Raw genomic sequence first — 14,696 nt, forward strand, 5'->3', positions numbered from 1 at the left:
ACTGGGTGAAAGTGACAGTGTCTCATCATTCAATCGGTCTTCCCTGTTAAACGTCGTGAAACCACAACGAAAACACATTAAACAATTTTTAAATCTTCTTGATGAAACAACAGTTTAGTTCTCTTTCAAGGTTTGTCTTTATTAACAGCCAAACATCCCAGAGAGTTTTGTCCAAGTCATCTTTCTAACTGAAACACTTTTCTAATAAGGTCTGGATTGTTTGTTAAATTTAAGAAGAAGTGATAACAACATTTAAGAAACAGGATTAAGGTGAAGTGGCCAACAGACACAATTAAACTAAATTGAAACAATTGAATAATCTAAAAATAAATAAAACATTTATTGTTAGATTTTTCAAAGACTTCATCTTTGATTATGACAAAAGAAAAACTCATAAAACTTCAACATCTTCACTTTTTGTGTAGCTGCAGAAAACATAAATATGATGTTAGTCTTTTTGTGTAAAATGTATCAAACATACTGTGATCATATTGCTAAAAAAAATTCCTTTTCACCAACATTTTAAAAAAAAAGTAAAAAATAAATCACTATTTAGAAAGAATATATTTGGCTCTTTGTGAGTTTACATAAAATTGCATGTTAATAAACTGGAGGGAAAAACAACTAGCAGGGTAAAATTTCAAATAATTTAGTTGAAATTTATTACAGAAAACTAACATAGTAGTGGCTGAGTGACATAACCTAGAGACCCAGGCGTGTCATATAGATTTTTCATTTTTCTCTATGCCCCCACAATCCTGCGTCCTGCACAAGGAGCCCATTAGTGCTCTTTATATGAGAAACTTGGCTTCTTTGCGTGCAGCCTGACTGTTAGACATTAGGAAATTAGACAGAGTGTAGATATTGTGGTCGTCCTACGGGTACTTCTGTATAACCTGCAAACCTTTTGGGGCGTCCGTGGTGCGCAGGTAGAGCGGTTGACCTCTGATCGGAGGATTGCAGGTTCTGGTCCTGCTCTGCTCTCCCATGTGTTGAAATGTCCTTGAGCAAGACACTGAACATCGGTCCTGGTTGCTATAGGTTGGTGCCAGTGTTCAGCAGCGGTGTGTGAAGGTGTGACTAGGACTGTTGTGGTACAGTCCTTTAGGGCTTCTAAGAACGTAGTAAAGCGCTACATAAGTATACACGGTTTACAGTTTTACCTTGTGCATCTGGCATTTGAGTCCCACTCAGTAAAGAGGCAGTACCGTACAACAGCTTCAACAGTATGTCATAAGTGAGTCCAACAAGTATTTGCCTTATGAATTCCTCACACCTACCAGAAGCACGACAATAGTACGCTCCATTTTTATGGCGTGTCTTGAGGCGACTGTACAAGCCTTAAGGTACAAGACACACCTGATCTCAATTTAGGATGCGGCCATTCCCATCCACGACCCTCTATGTGTCCGAACAACCCAAACACCCACGGCACCAGTACGGCTGAATGTGACTACCGTAATTTCCGGATTATAAGACGCTACTTTTGTCACAGGCTTTCAACCCTGCGGCTTATTCAATGATGCGGCTAATTTATGCATTTTTTCTTTTTTTTAGTGCATTTTTTCTAACGGCCACTAGGGGCGCTCAAGCAGAAAGGGTAAGAGTGAGACGGGGGGAATACGGTATATGTGTCGAGGAAGACGCAAGTTTAATGTAAATTCCTGCTTTGTGAATGAATAGCATGAACAGACCCTCATCATGGAAAATGCAAGAAGAAATGCATATGACGCAGCTTTCAAGTTAGCTAAAGGTATACTACATATGATGGAGTGATTGCTATTCCGTTTTGTTAGGCTTTTCTCCATTTTTTTTATTTATTGTGCTCTTATGGGGTCCAGATGACCCCCGGCGGTCACGTCGCAAATGAATACCGGTACAAGTAATGATTACAACGCACTGTTCTTTATTAACAAATAACAGTAACAACTAACTAACTAATGAACTAACTGTATAGGTGTAGTAGAATGAGTGTGTGTGTGTGTGTGTGTGTGTGTGTGTGTGGGTGTGTGTGTGTGTGTGTGTGTGTGTGTGTGTGTGTGTGTCAGCGCGCTGCGTGTGTAACAGGGAGGAGCACAAGAGTGAGTGAGAGCCTCCCTCTTGCACTGCACGTGCCCCCCCCCCTCTTTCTTACACACACGCACGGTTTCAGCACATACACATCCTCATTCTACAACACATGTTTCAATGTGGTCACATGCGGCTTATAGACAGGTGCGCCTTATGTATGTACAAAATGGTTTATCCTTTAAAAATGGAATGGGAGTGGCTTATAATCAGGTGTGCTCTATAGTTCGGAAATTACGGTAAGGCTTAATATTCCAATCAAAGTATTTAAGAGGCTTCATTTTATTAAAATTGTTTTGAAAACTTTACACTAATAAATGCTTGTCCTTTTTTTTATATCAGGAAGCAATTACTTTTGGCTAAATGGACGGATTAGTCTAAACAAGAAAATCACAATCAGTGAATCTGCATTAAACATAATTAGCAATTCCAATGGAGTAGATTAAGAATGGGGTAACGTTTTGCAGAGTGTCATTAGAGATAAAGCCAGACAAAGAGGTTGCTGTTGTTGTGGTTTTTTTTATTTATTTTTTTTATATATTTGTACATCAGAGAGGGCCTGCGGCGCACATGCTAATCCAGTCAGCCAATTGCCCAGCAACTGACAGTGTCGGGTATAATTTTTGACTTTGCATTTGTCAGGATGGGGACCAAATCGAGCTTGACACTTTGGCATGTGAGCTGCCGAGTGCTAGCGATGGGGGTGGGGGTGGGAAGATGGAATGGTGATGTAGCAAAGCCTTCACCTTCTGCTATATTCAAATGGGCATCAATGCATGACCTGCATGGAGATAGCCAGCTCCCCAGACCCACCAGCTGACGGGCACGGAAATGTGCGGCACTTGCAGATATTTCAGCTTAGTATTGCGTTTGTTTAGGCGGAGCTCGCGGAGAGACACGGATGCGGCTGGAGGGAGGGGATGGATGGATGGAATCGGGGTGAGTATGGAGGGGCAGAATGACGGTAAACATCCAGAAAAACAGCAGCACTAGCATTTCATCCAGGAAGCAGCCATATGTTTTAAAGCGCTCTGGCTTTTCCTACATCCCGTCCTCCTCCATTCCAAGTGAATATTCTCAGTTAGCTTAAGCAATATTGATTTTTTTTTCTACATGTGGGAAACAGAGGGGTGTGAGATGGAGGCAAGAAAAAAAAAACCTTGCAGAGAACCCTTCGAGCTCATCGGATTATCACGCGTCCTATTTTCTGACAAGCGCCAATTTACACATCCTGCTTGAAAGGCTGTCACTCTCTGCAAAGTTGACCGACATCCAACACTGATCATGACTGTGACTGAGTCAGCTTACTGTAGGTGGTGCAGTGGGAGATAAGAGAGGAGGGGAACGACATGTGAGGCTGCCAGGACTTGAAAAGGAGCGCTGCGAATCAGGCAGTAAACTGCTTTGGGAAAAGTTTGCTGGAGAATTAAAAAGCTGTTCAATTTTGCAGCTACTTATAAGTACAAGTGAAATGAAAAGTGTGTTCTGTGTTGTTGTGAGTCACACAATGATAAATATGCTATTTTTTCCCCCGTACAAAAAATAGCGGGGGTCAATATTCTTCCATCTTTAAACTTTCTGGAACCGTTGCAAAACCTAAAATATTACTTGAAATGCGCACTCCAATGAAATTTGTATTTTTACACGTTCTTGTGGAGTTCTTTTGATGAGGGAGGACATATATTGAGAAAATTAAGACCAAAAATTGGATTTCTGAGAATTTCTTTGTTCAAATCCTTTTAAATCAAGAGCAGATGAAAAAACGCAGTTTGAAAAAGGCATATTTGTGACGTAGAAAGAACATCTCTGCTGAAAAAGGCTCATTAATATTCAAAGTTAACTTCTAACTGCTTTTTCAAAATATTAAAACATTTGAGTTTCTATTCTCTGAGGCTGTTGGGTTGTCTTAACCTTTGTGCTATCTTAGTTTCCAATGCAGTTATCGTCATTCTAGCGGAACCTGAAGCAGACAAAAGCGGTTTAGTGCCGATGTGAAAGACTTTACGACAGTGTTGCAAACTGGTGCAAAGCTGCTTTTCGCCGGTCAGACTCAATTGATTTACGTTTGTTGCGTAAACATGTTACTATTGTAAAGTGTTGCATATCGGTGCAAGGCTGCTTTCCTTCATGTCCGAATCGTTAATTGCGTAAACATGTTACTACTGTAACCTGTTGCATAGGAACACAGAACTGCATTTCTCCGCCTCAGAATCAGTTAGTTTATGTTTATTGTGTAAACATGTTACTCCTGTAAATTGTTGCATATTGGCGCAAAGCTGCTTTTCTTCGCACCAGAATCAATTGGGTAGGGCTGCACGATATGAGGAAAACTCGCGATATTTGGTGATTAATATTGCGATAAACCCAAAATATCATTCCCATTTCACTGCAACAGTTTACAATTTATACTCCAAATGACCCTCGTCGACATAGGAGGCGAACATTTAACATAACAGGGCTCCATCCAATTGGTCAACAACGTGAAGGGCTCCATCCAATTGGTCAAATGCATAAAGGCATTTATTTGATTCGTTTAATGCTTTAAGTTGCCATAAGCTTGTTTTAGCACATATAAGGTAACCATTTATTGCAATTTTCGCTGACTTTTGCGATATGCATACTGCATGGCTTGATATTGCGATGACGATTAATTTGCAGTATAGTGTGCAGGGCTACACTTGGATTATGTTCATTGCAAAAATGGTCAAAGAGTTAACAGTAATTCAAAGAGCGTCAACACTGGAGTTAAACCTTCAGAGTTCAAGTGTTAAGGCACTTCAAAGGAAGAGTCTTTAGACTCTTTGGTTTCACCCTGTGGTCTCCGATGCCAACCTAGAGATGTAAAGTTAGTACCAGGAGGGATTTATTATGTATTTTTTATCCTTATTTCAGAAGGCAGAGCAGCGTCTACACCACACCAGCCAAATCGGTTAGTTTTAAGGTCCGTCACTGGACATGCAGTATGTGCAGCATGTTTCTTTCCATGGATTACCAAGGCTTGGTTTCATTACATCTATATCCAGCGTTGCTTAGAAATAGGCAGAAAAGTGGTCAATAGCAAAGAGTCCTAGAGCAGGTTGAATGCTTTTCCTCCAATGGAAGGTCAAAAAGCTTATTTAGAGCATTCCAATGTCCTCTACACCAGTGTTTTTCAACCAGTGTGCCGCGGCACACTAGTGTGCCGTGGGAGATGGTCAAGTGTGCCGTGGAGAAATTGCCCTCATTAATCATTCACTGATCTAAAAACATTTCCCATCTCCAGGATATCAGCTCTTTGTTCATCCAAACAGGCCCTGATAAAACACTGAGTAGTTAGGAATATAAAAGATCTTAAAATTACTTTTTCTTTGTGTTTATTTAATTCTATTAAAGAAATTTTGATAAGAATGACGCTACCGCGATTTCCCTGCAGCTATGACAGTTTGCGGAAAAGTCCCGTCCCTTTAACTGTCTCCACCAATCATTCTTGAAGGCTTAATCACATGTCATCAGTCTGACCAATCAGAAGTGCTTAAAGTCTTCACTTCCTTGTTCTTAATTCTGCTGATAAAGTCGCTCAGTTCTAACAAAAATGCCAGCTAAAGCTCTTCTTTAGCGGTGTAGCTTTCCACAGAGTCCGGTGTCAGACCGTGAAACAAGTGGACAATACAATGAAGCTCAGAGACGCGAGTCTTTCTGCAAGTTTTCGGCAGTTTTGACACTACATCTCCCATGATGCATTGGCTTAAAGGTGTCCCAGCGCACAATGAGTTGTCCTTGCGAAACGCCTTGAAACCACAACAAACAAACAGTTTCTAAATTTTCTAATTTAACTTGCATTTCATCTCTTAGAAAAAACAGCCGCAACTTCCTGCTTTTCCGGCCACAATTATCACAAAAATGCACGTGAGATTGCGGGGGGGGCTGTCAATCAATACAGACCATGAATCTCTTTTTTTTTTGGATGCTGGTGTGCCGCGGGATTTTTGTCAAGGTTAAAGTGTGCCGTGGCTCAAAAAAGGTTGAAAAACACTGCTCTACACAACACTAAACTCCCTCGTCACCTCTGATAATCTTACCTGGGTGTTGTTGTAAAGCTTTAAACACCCCATGAAGCGGATATGTATACAATCAAATATGGGTTATGATTGTTTGACTGAAAAAACTTGTTACAAAGTCCATTTCAGAACCTTGAGAAGGTAGAAAGGTGCAACATAAATAAAGAACGTTTCCTACGTGACTCACCGTCCGCCTTTGTTGCTGCTGAGGAGGGTGTTCTCTGGTTTAACAGCTAACCGGGAAAAAAAAAGAAGAAAAACAAAATCAACAGTTAGTTTTTTCTTAAAAGCAGAAACCCAACTATTTCTGTCATAAGAACTTAAAAAATAAATGTTTTGAATAACCTGATTCAATAAGTAAAAAAAATACCTTAAAAAAAAAGTTATTTCTAAAAATATGAGGAATGATAGAGGGCAATCAGGCAATGAGTTACTCACACTGTGATCGAACATTTGGTTTTTCTGTAAAAGGGAGGGAAGTAAATAAATATAAAAATAAAAGCTAGTCCAGAATGCAATCAGTGGGACTTTGTTCAGTGACGGCTGCTACGACAGTGATTTCTCTCTTTTAAATTCATGCTCACAGGAAGAGAGAGAAAAGAAAAAAAAAAAACTTCCTCAACCAACCCGTTCTCCAGGCGAGCATGTGACCCCGACTGATTCAGTTTGTGAATCAGAGTGGGAGGAAGAGGAAGCGCTCTCGTGTTCGGCATCTTCCCAAAATCACCGAAAGAAAAGCTGAATGGAAATGGGAGGGGTGGGGGGGTTGGTCTCCAAGACTGGGAGGGGGAGCACTTTACATAATGCTAATTGCACATCTGCCGCAATTACCTTTCGGTACTAATTACAGAAAAGCTAATTGTGAAATTAACTTTTTTTTTGGCTTACGTTGGCTTTCGGTTTAGAGTGCTTAAAGCTAAGATGTATTCATTTCAAGAATAGTCTTCTCCAAAAGCAACTTTGAATCCATGTTGATGACGAGAAGCTGCATTTGGGATTTAAAAAAAAAAAAAAAAAAAAGTTGAAGAGACAAGATTGCGCATCTTATTCTGACACGACAGTATCCAAAATGTCAACAGCCCCTGCAATTGATTTTACTCCAACAAAAAACAAGTTTTATTAAGATTTTTCTTCGTCACAGGCAGATTCTGTCCTATTTTTTTCCTTCTATTTCCTGGCTGTGAATAGTACTTTCCTCCTAACCTAATGCTTGACATTCTCTACTCATCCTCTGCTCACCGTCTTAAGGGGCGCACAAAGCAGGAGGAAAAAAAGAGATGGCCTCATACCTCTTTCCACTGCGAAGATATGAAAACAACCGTAAGGAGGATAGATGGAGGAAGAGAGCAGGGCAGAAAGAGAAAAAAAAATGAGTGGGTGAGGTTGGAGGAGGGGTAAAAGGTAAGAGGAAGATGGTAGGAAAGAGGAAAATAAAGCAAGGAGAGAGTAGGAGGGCGAATTTTAAAAAAAAAGAGGAAAGGAGGTTCAAGGCATTGGCTCTTTAGGCTGATGGCACATATAGGAGGCTATGTTTACTAATGGACACCATCAGTCATCCACCCATGTTGCCCTGGTGATATCAGAGCGCACTCATAAAGAAAGAGAGGCACAGAGAGAACAAAAAAAATAAAAAAAATGGAACAGATCAGCAGGAGTCTGCAGATCTATGCCTAACCTACAGACCATGTTCTCCACACAGAGCTCTCTCCGTTAACAAAGGCTTTTCACCTTAAGGTGAAGAACACACACGTGTGTTGTCTTTTTTTTTTATTTGAAGATTTCTTTCTTGAGAAAGGGACATTGAATAGTAATGAGCAATAAGATAAATGTTAATATGCCAGATTTTAGCCACAGAAGAATTTTTTTTTATCTGTAAGGCTTCAAGCTTTGAGAAAAACTTGCCATGTGTGGTATTGGTATTAGTCGATTTAATCGCTGATTCCATTTATATTCATGCGATACAACCAGATCGATCTGTCTGGGGAAAGTTGGTAATCAAATCCACCAAATGGAATGAATAGATTATTTTGATCTTGGAAAGTACCATTTGGTACGGTAGGTTTATATTACTATAACGTAAAAATGACCATCACAGCGGCCAACACACACGTGTGATGGCAGCGAAACGCCATCACTACAGTCCAATGTGTGGAAACAATATTGCAAAGACATGTGGCCATACAGTGTGGTACAATGTTCTAATATTGTATTATTTTATGTGGAAAAACAACAGTGGGCTGAACTTTACAAAACTAAAATGTGAATGGATTTGACATTAATTCTTGTTTGTTTGTACACAAATTGAATTTACACTATTATCTTGCAAGAAATGCAAGAAATCTGGAAAACTTCGCCTGCAGTGTTCAGTACCAGGTGGAAGTTTTGACTAAAGATGTCCAGGATCCATTTTAGGTCAGTGAGTCAGATCGCACAAAATAAACCAATATCGACTAAGAGTCACATCGGCAGACACAAATTATGATATGATTTGAATCGTTGTTAGAATGAATCGTTACACCAATGATTATATGAATTGCGATGGATGGACAAATGGCAAAACAAAAGACAACTAATATACAACTATGTCAATAAAGGTCGCTATAGCTTAAATTACACTCCTAATGACCTACATAGGAGGTAGGCATCTGTCACGTTCAGCCCGTAGTCTCAGAGGCCATCCTCATGGTAGAAGCACAGGCGGAGTCTCAGGACTTGGTTTTAGCTCAAACTTCATTTCCAATTTCTTCAACTGTCATCTAACAGTCATGCCCCGAGCTCTAACTGCTAACCAACAAAACCACCTCCCAATGGTTACAACTCCCACCTTTATAAGATTTCACCTTTGGGAGCTACCATCCACCCAGGTTCCCACAGATAATCTATTTACACAAAATATTAAAATATGTACATTCAAAGTTTCCCCAACCCCTATAAAAATAGATAATTTCCCCATGCAAAAATAGAATTCACCGACTGTTCCTAAAACATTCCAATAATTCACTCAAATAATAAAATTACTAATCTAAATCTCCCCTGTTAACTTTGCAATGATTTGGGTTCCCTCCCTGGAACCAATATAAGGTCCTTGTACCCTTAGGGACCTCTTTTGCTGGCGGACCATTCCTGACACAGAAAACAGAGGTGAGTCACCATCATCAGACAAGGCATAGACATACATGCAGCAGGTGTAAAACAAATATTTAAATCTATGTGCTTTCACAGGTGCTCCTGACCTAGAAGAACATTGCTGCTGCTGCTTAACTTTAGCTGCATTAAACTAATAAAACTCTGTCAATTAACGTTCTCTGCCTGTTTCTTTAATGTGACAACTGCTCGTTGTCACAGCATCTAACATCAAAGGGCTCCAATCGATTGGTCACTGGCGTGAAGGGGTCCACCGATTGGTCCGCCTTTCTTAGCATCAGAATCAGTCGATTCACGTTAATGGCACAAATGGTCTAAGGGTTACGGTTAATCAGAGCACGTGATTTTTAGGTCTTGGCAACATATCTGGTGTTAAACGGTTAAACTCACATTCCTATTTTCCGGTTTGCCTAAATCAGGGGTCGGCAACCGGCAGCTCCGGATCCGCATGCGGCTCTTTCATCCCTGTGCTGCGGCCCGCTGTGGTTTTGTAAAATAACTATCATGTTCTAGGATTTTCGTGGTGCCTTTAACACCGTCGGTTAGTGCGAGTGGACAGAAGGAAGAGAGCAGCGTGAACGCGCAGAGGGGGCGTGTCTGCATCTGTGAACGCAGACTAGAGTCTGTTGTGAGACAGTAAGTTCTTCTAACAAGACAGTCAGTGGCGATCCCCCCCCCCCCCAAAAAGCCAGTTTTTTTATTTTTTGCCCGCAGTTTTCCTAAACTAAAACCACCCATTTCTGCGTAAAATGGATAAAATTTGTGCCCCTACTATCCTGTCCACTGTCTGCTATGAAGACCGTATGTTTGCGCGGTCTGTGAACACGCTGGAGGGGGGGGGGTTGCACGTGGGGGAAAACAACTTGGAGCTGCAGAGGATGTGAGCAGGTAGAGAGGCGGGGCTTAGACTCACCGCTTATGATTCCAGACCCTGCAACAAACTAACAGCTGCTTCCTAATAAAAAATAGTTGTCATCCATAAAATGAATAAACTCTATTGGGTTTTCTGGTGAATTTGTTTCCATCATCTTAACTCTGGGTGTTTGACAGACAGAAAAGTCTATTCAAGGTTGTGGAAAATGGACAAAAGATCAAAGGAAACATCACGCTTATAAGTAATTCAAATAAATACTTAAATTAATATCCTGACAGCATTTTGAATCAGTACAAGTATCGCCAAATGAACTATTGTGATATTTCGGCAAAACGATTTTTTTCTAACACCCTTAGTGTTGCGGCTCCTTGTGCTTTCATTTCAGTGGTAAAGGTTGCCGACCCCTGGCCTAAATAATTCTGGCTTCACGCTTGAAGCTCATTTGAAAAGAAAGAAACTGGAGTCGGGTCAGTTCACCAAATAACCACTAGGTGGAGAAACAACTGCTTTAAATTTGCTTGTCTTATAAAAGCCTTTGGTTGAAAATTATTTTGGGACATGATTGCGTTTTTCTTTCAGAAAACTTGCACCAACTGCAGGGTTTTTGTGCCCCAAGAATCACAAAAAAACGTCTTGCAAGATCCTGGAGAGCCTTTTAAATATTGAAGCTACACTGTAGAGCTACAGTCACTGGCATCAGCTATCAATTAAGCATCTTTTGGTAGGTAAAAAAATAGACAATGTTAAGTCTGTGGAGGTCTTAAATCAGAAAAAAACGAAATGTGTAATGAAACGGAAAAGGAAAATCTGCTAATAGCAGGAACACTCTGCTAAAAAAATAAAAAAATAAATAAAAAAGGGTAATTGGTGCCTCTGAGCAGAGAACGGTAATGTTTACCTGTGAGGTTATCCGAACGCAATCCAGGGCCTGTGTGGCTGTCAATTTACATAAAAACATCCTGTCAAACTCTGTGTTCCGGGAAAACACTTGCCTGATAGTAAGTACTCCCACACAGTCTCCACTTTAACTCCAGAAATAAAGTCTAGAGGATGTGTACGACAAAACACATGAGCGCACCCGGGGACCAGAAACGAGTACGCTGAATTAAACCTCTTGGCAGGTTTATGGAAAACGTGAAGCATGTATTTACAAGGAGTGTCACTGGCTTCAGGCAAAGTAAAAAAAACAACACTGTCACCGTCTAGCACCTGCACACACAAAACCTCCGAAGGGTAGCCAGTATGGGAAAGCCATGGCAACACAGAAACGTGCGGTACAATGGATGGTTCATGAGCTGGAATGGAAGTTAAAGACAGCATCGGGACTTAAGGGTGACCAGCAAAGGTCAGCTAGCACGGCAGAAACCATGATGGATCCCTGCTGATAATAGTCAACACAATCAAATGACCTTGTGTGGCCAGAATGACCCATTTAGCTCTAGAGGACCCAGCACTGGCGCTGCTAAAATACTAGAAATGAATAGTATTCCCATTTAAGGCATGTTTTTTTTTTTTTATAGACGGATAGGTGTGTAAAGTATTTAATCCTCACAAGTCTGAAAAGTTGAAACTTTTCCCTAAATGATCCGCATCCAGCCGGCGTTCCTCCCGTTTAATGAGTGTAAATCCTTCAGTGGCAGAGAAGACGGAGCCCGCTCTCCCCCATCCAGCAGCACCACTTCCTGTACATTAACATGCACCAGTCAGAACATCACTTAAATGCCAAGCCCGCTTGTGCTCGGAGCGATAAGGGAATTTTCCTGTGACTCATGTGCAACTTCTCTCTGAAGGGTTGGAGGAATGGAAAAGGGAGAGCTGTGGGGATGCAATATGTCGACGCTCAGCAATTCTCCAAAGTCAATTCATGTCAGAGGAGTAGAGGTCTGTTTTCAGACCGTTTCGATTGTTTCTGATTTTTCAAACGTTCGTATTTCCGACTGGATGACCTGATCTCATGGTCGTTTATGTCCAATGGAAGCTGGATACAAAGGTTTTTTTTTTTTTTTAACCCTTGTGCTATCTTAGATGACCCCACCCTTCCGTGACAAAGGTGGATAAAGGTGGAAAGATTTCATGTAATCCATGGACACCAGTGAAGATCACAAATCATTGAAGAATAAAGGTTCAGAGCACTGTCTAGTGGGTCTAGATGACCCAAGTCCCAATGGTAAAGTCCCTAGGATAGCACAAGGGTTAACTGACATATGTACATCTGTGTAAACTGTTTTGTTTTTCAAATGAAAAGACTTACCGCCGTCTCCTCCTTTCAGCGCTCTTAGCGTTTGCTCTTTGAATCGGTCGGCTTCACGTTTCTTCCGTCGATGTTCCTCCAATTTGATCTGCAGATCTTCAGCAACCTGCTGAAGCTCTCTGAGCTGAGCCTGGAGGAGACGATAGACGTCCAATAAGTCTACTAGACCAGTCAGTGTCCCCCAAACAACCCAACACAAGAAGCACTTGCCAAATTAGAAGAACGATGATTTCCAAAGTCAAAAGAAAATCGAATTAAGTAAAAAAAAAAGCTGAATTAAATTATGTGAGCTGACTTAGATACAAAAATAAAACGTATTAATGTTTGAGCCTAACCATTTAACGGCAGAGAAACCAAAAAAATAACACGCACTATACAAACTACCATAGCTTATTGACCGTTTATGCAATTAACATAATTCCAGACAATCCTGAAGCTGAGAAAAGCAACTTTTGCCTTCATCAGCTTTAGAATCGGCTGGTTGGTAAATGATAAATGGTGTAAAGTTGTATCGTGATTTACTACCTTCTTAAAGGGTCCAAAACGCTCAACAGTTACAGTCCCATTCACCAACGCACACGCACACATTCCCACGGTGGCGGCTCAACTGCCAAAGACTATAGCCGACCTATAACACCCCGGACCAATGTGGGGTTCAGGGTCCTCCCCAAGGACAATTTGACCCACGAGTGGGCAGAGTGGAAACGTCCCATCTTCAGATTACAGGTCAACATCTGGACGGTTTACGTTACTTTACGTTGATAAAGTATTGCATAGTGTTGTGTTGTAAAGTGGTAGAATCAGCTGATTGATTGCGTAAACACTTCACTACTGTAAAGTCTTGCATATCAGCGCAAACCTTTCCTAGAATTCCGTTCTTTGCGTTGACGTTCATAGAGTTACAGTAGCTCGAAGCATGCCAACACTGGAGCTAAAGCTCTGATGTGAAAGGGTTTTGGTACTTCTTACTCCGTCTGAAAGCTGGTTCCATATGTACGAACCCTAAACAAGCCCTGCTGCCAAGAACATCCAGTTCTTTCATTAGAATTAAGTGAAATTATCTAAAAGAAATGTGCGTCATGTGTTGTTGATAAGCGATGATTAACAATTATTTGATTTTTAAGGATTATGGAAGTTTCTGGTATTTAAATCACTTTAGAAAATAATGGGCCCCTTTACCGCTACAAAGGAAAGCCAGGAAGAGGGGAGACAAAACAATAGAACACAAAACAGCAAAGAACTTCTTATCACTGAATTCATTCAGGTCAGGTGTTGGAAGTTGTCAGCCGTAGAACGATACATCTTTGGGTTCTACACAATGAACTCATTAAATCATCTTCATCAGAGGGTACTGTTGTGACTCCAAAAATTAAAGCTTGTGACAAGCGAGCGTAACCCATTATCAACCCCTGTAATGGGCCAATTAATAAAAACAGAAAGTTGTTTATGTGTGTCAGTGCTGCCTTCCAATTTTTCCTCAGAGACTTGCATATTGTGATGATGGATTCACCGGGATGGAGCCAGGGATGATTAGCTTTCTAGGGCATGCTGCTTACTTACAGCTTGCAGCAGTGATTTTTGGGGCTCCATTATCCCTGCCCAACGATGCCATTTCCTCTATGAAGGGAATTTTAAAGCACAATTATCATCCAAATGGTTGAATAGGAGTCTACAATTCCCCAAACACAAATAGTATTGTAAAGTATGTTCACGTTTTTCCGAGTTTTTACATGTCAACATAAATGCTAGGGTCCATTTGAATCATACGTTTCTCATTAGGGGGTTATGTTTGGAAGAAATATGGTAATTTGTCTGCAATCTGGAGGCTCAAGATGGAATTTCTTTTAATCTAGGTTTACTCCTGTTTATCTCATTCTTTGCTTTATCTAGAAAAACAAAAAAATATAAAACACTGCACACAAATCTCCAGAAAGAACATCAGGAAACACCCATTTCCATGCTGCACCCAGTTTTTATCGAATTATATTGGCAAATTTGATTTAAAAAACATCTTGATGGAGTGGTTCAAGCAACGGCGGATGTGGCTTAAACCCCCTGAACTGCAGGAAAAGTTCACTTTGGGGCCACGGTGTGAGGTTTTCCATACGTCGACCCAGACGTGACCCTGCCATATCAACAAAGATGCTTGGAAAGAAGAGGATGGCAGAGTGCAGCAGAGCTAGGAGCACTGGCTGACACTAGAGCCTCCTCCTGTCAATCAACCACTGAGAAAAAGAATGTGAGAGGAAGATAAGAATACAAAAAAAAAAAACAACAACCGATAAATCAATGGTTGGGGAATTGTAAAAAAAGAAATATGGTT

At 40.8% G+C, this 14,696-nt stretch overlaps 1 protein-coding gene across 4 annotated transcripts in view; it reads right to left on the reverse strand.

The window, feature by feature from the left end:
• The window catches only part of LOC101164594 (glucosidase 2 subunit beta), a 191,818-nt gene that overhangs the window by 170,098 nt on the left and 7,024 nt on the right, over positions 1-14,696 (reverse strand). For all 4 annotated transcript variants that reach the window (XM_011487338.4, XM_004079742.5, XM_011487339.4 and 1 more), the window contains exons 6-7: positions 12,374-12,503; positions 6,292-6,337 (exon numbers count right to left, since the gene is read on the reverse strand). In XM_011487338.4, the coding sequence (XP_011485640.1) occupies positions 6,292-6,337; positions 12,374-12,503 (176 nt within the window). The remainder of the gene's footprint in view (positions 1-6,291; positions 6,338-12,373; positions 12,504-14,696) is intronic.

This window comes from Oryzias latipes, chromosome 18 (assembly GCF_053564925.1).
Source record: "Oryzias latipes strain Hd-rR chromosome 18, Olatipes_Hd-rR_3.1".
Lineage (NCBI taxonomy): Eukaryota > Metazoa > Chordata > Actinopteri > Beloniformes > Adrianichthyidae > Oryzias > Oryzias latipes.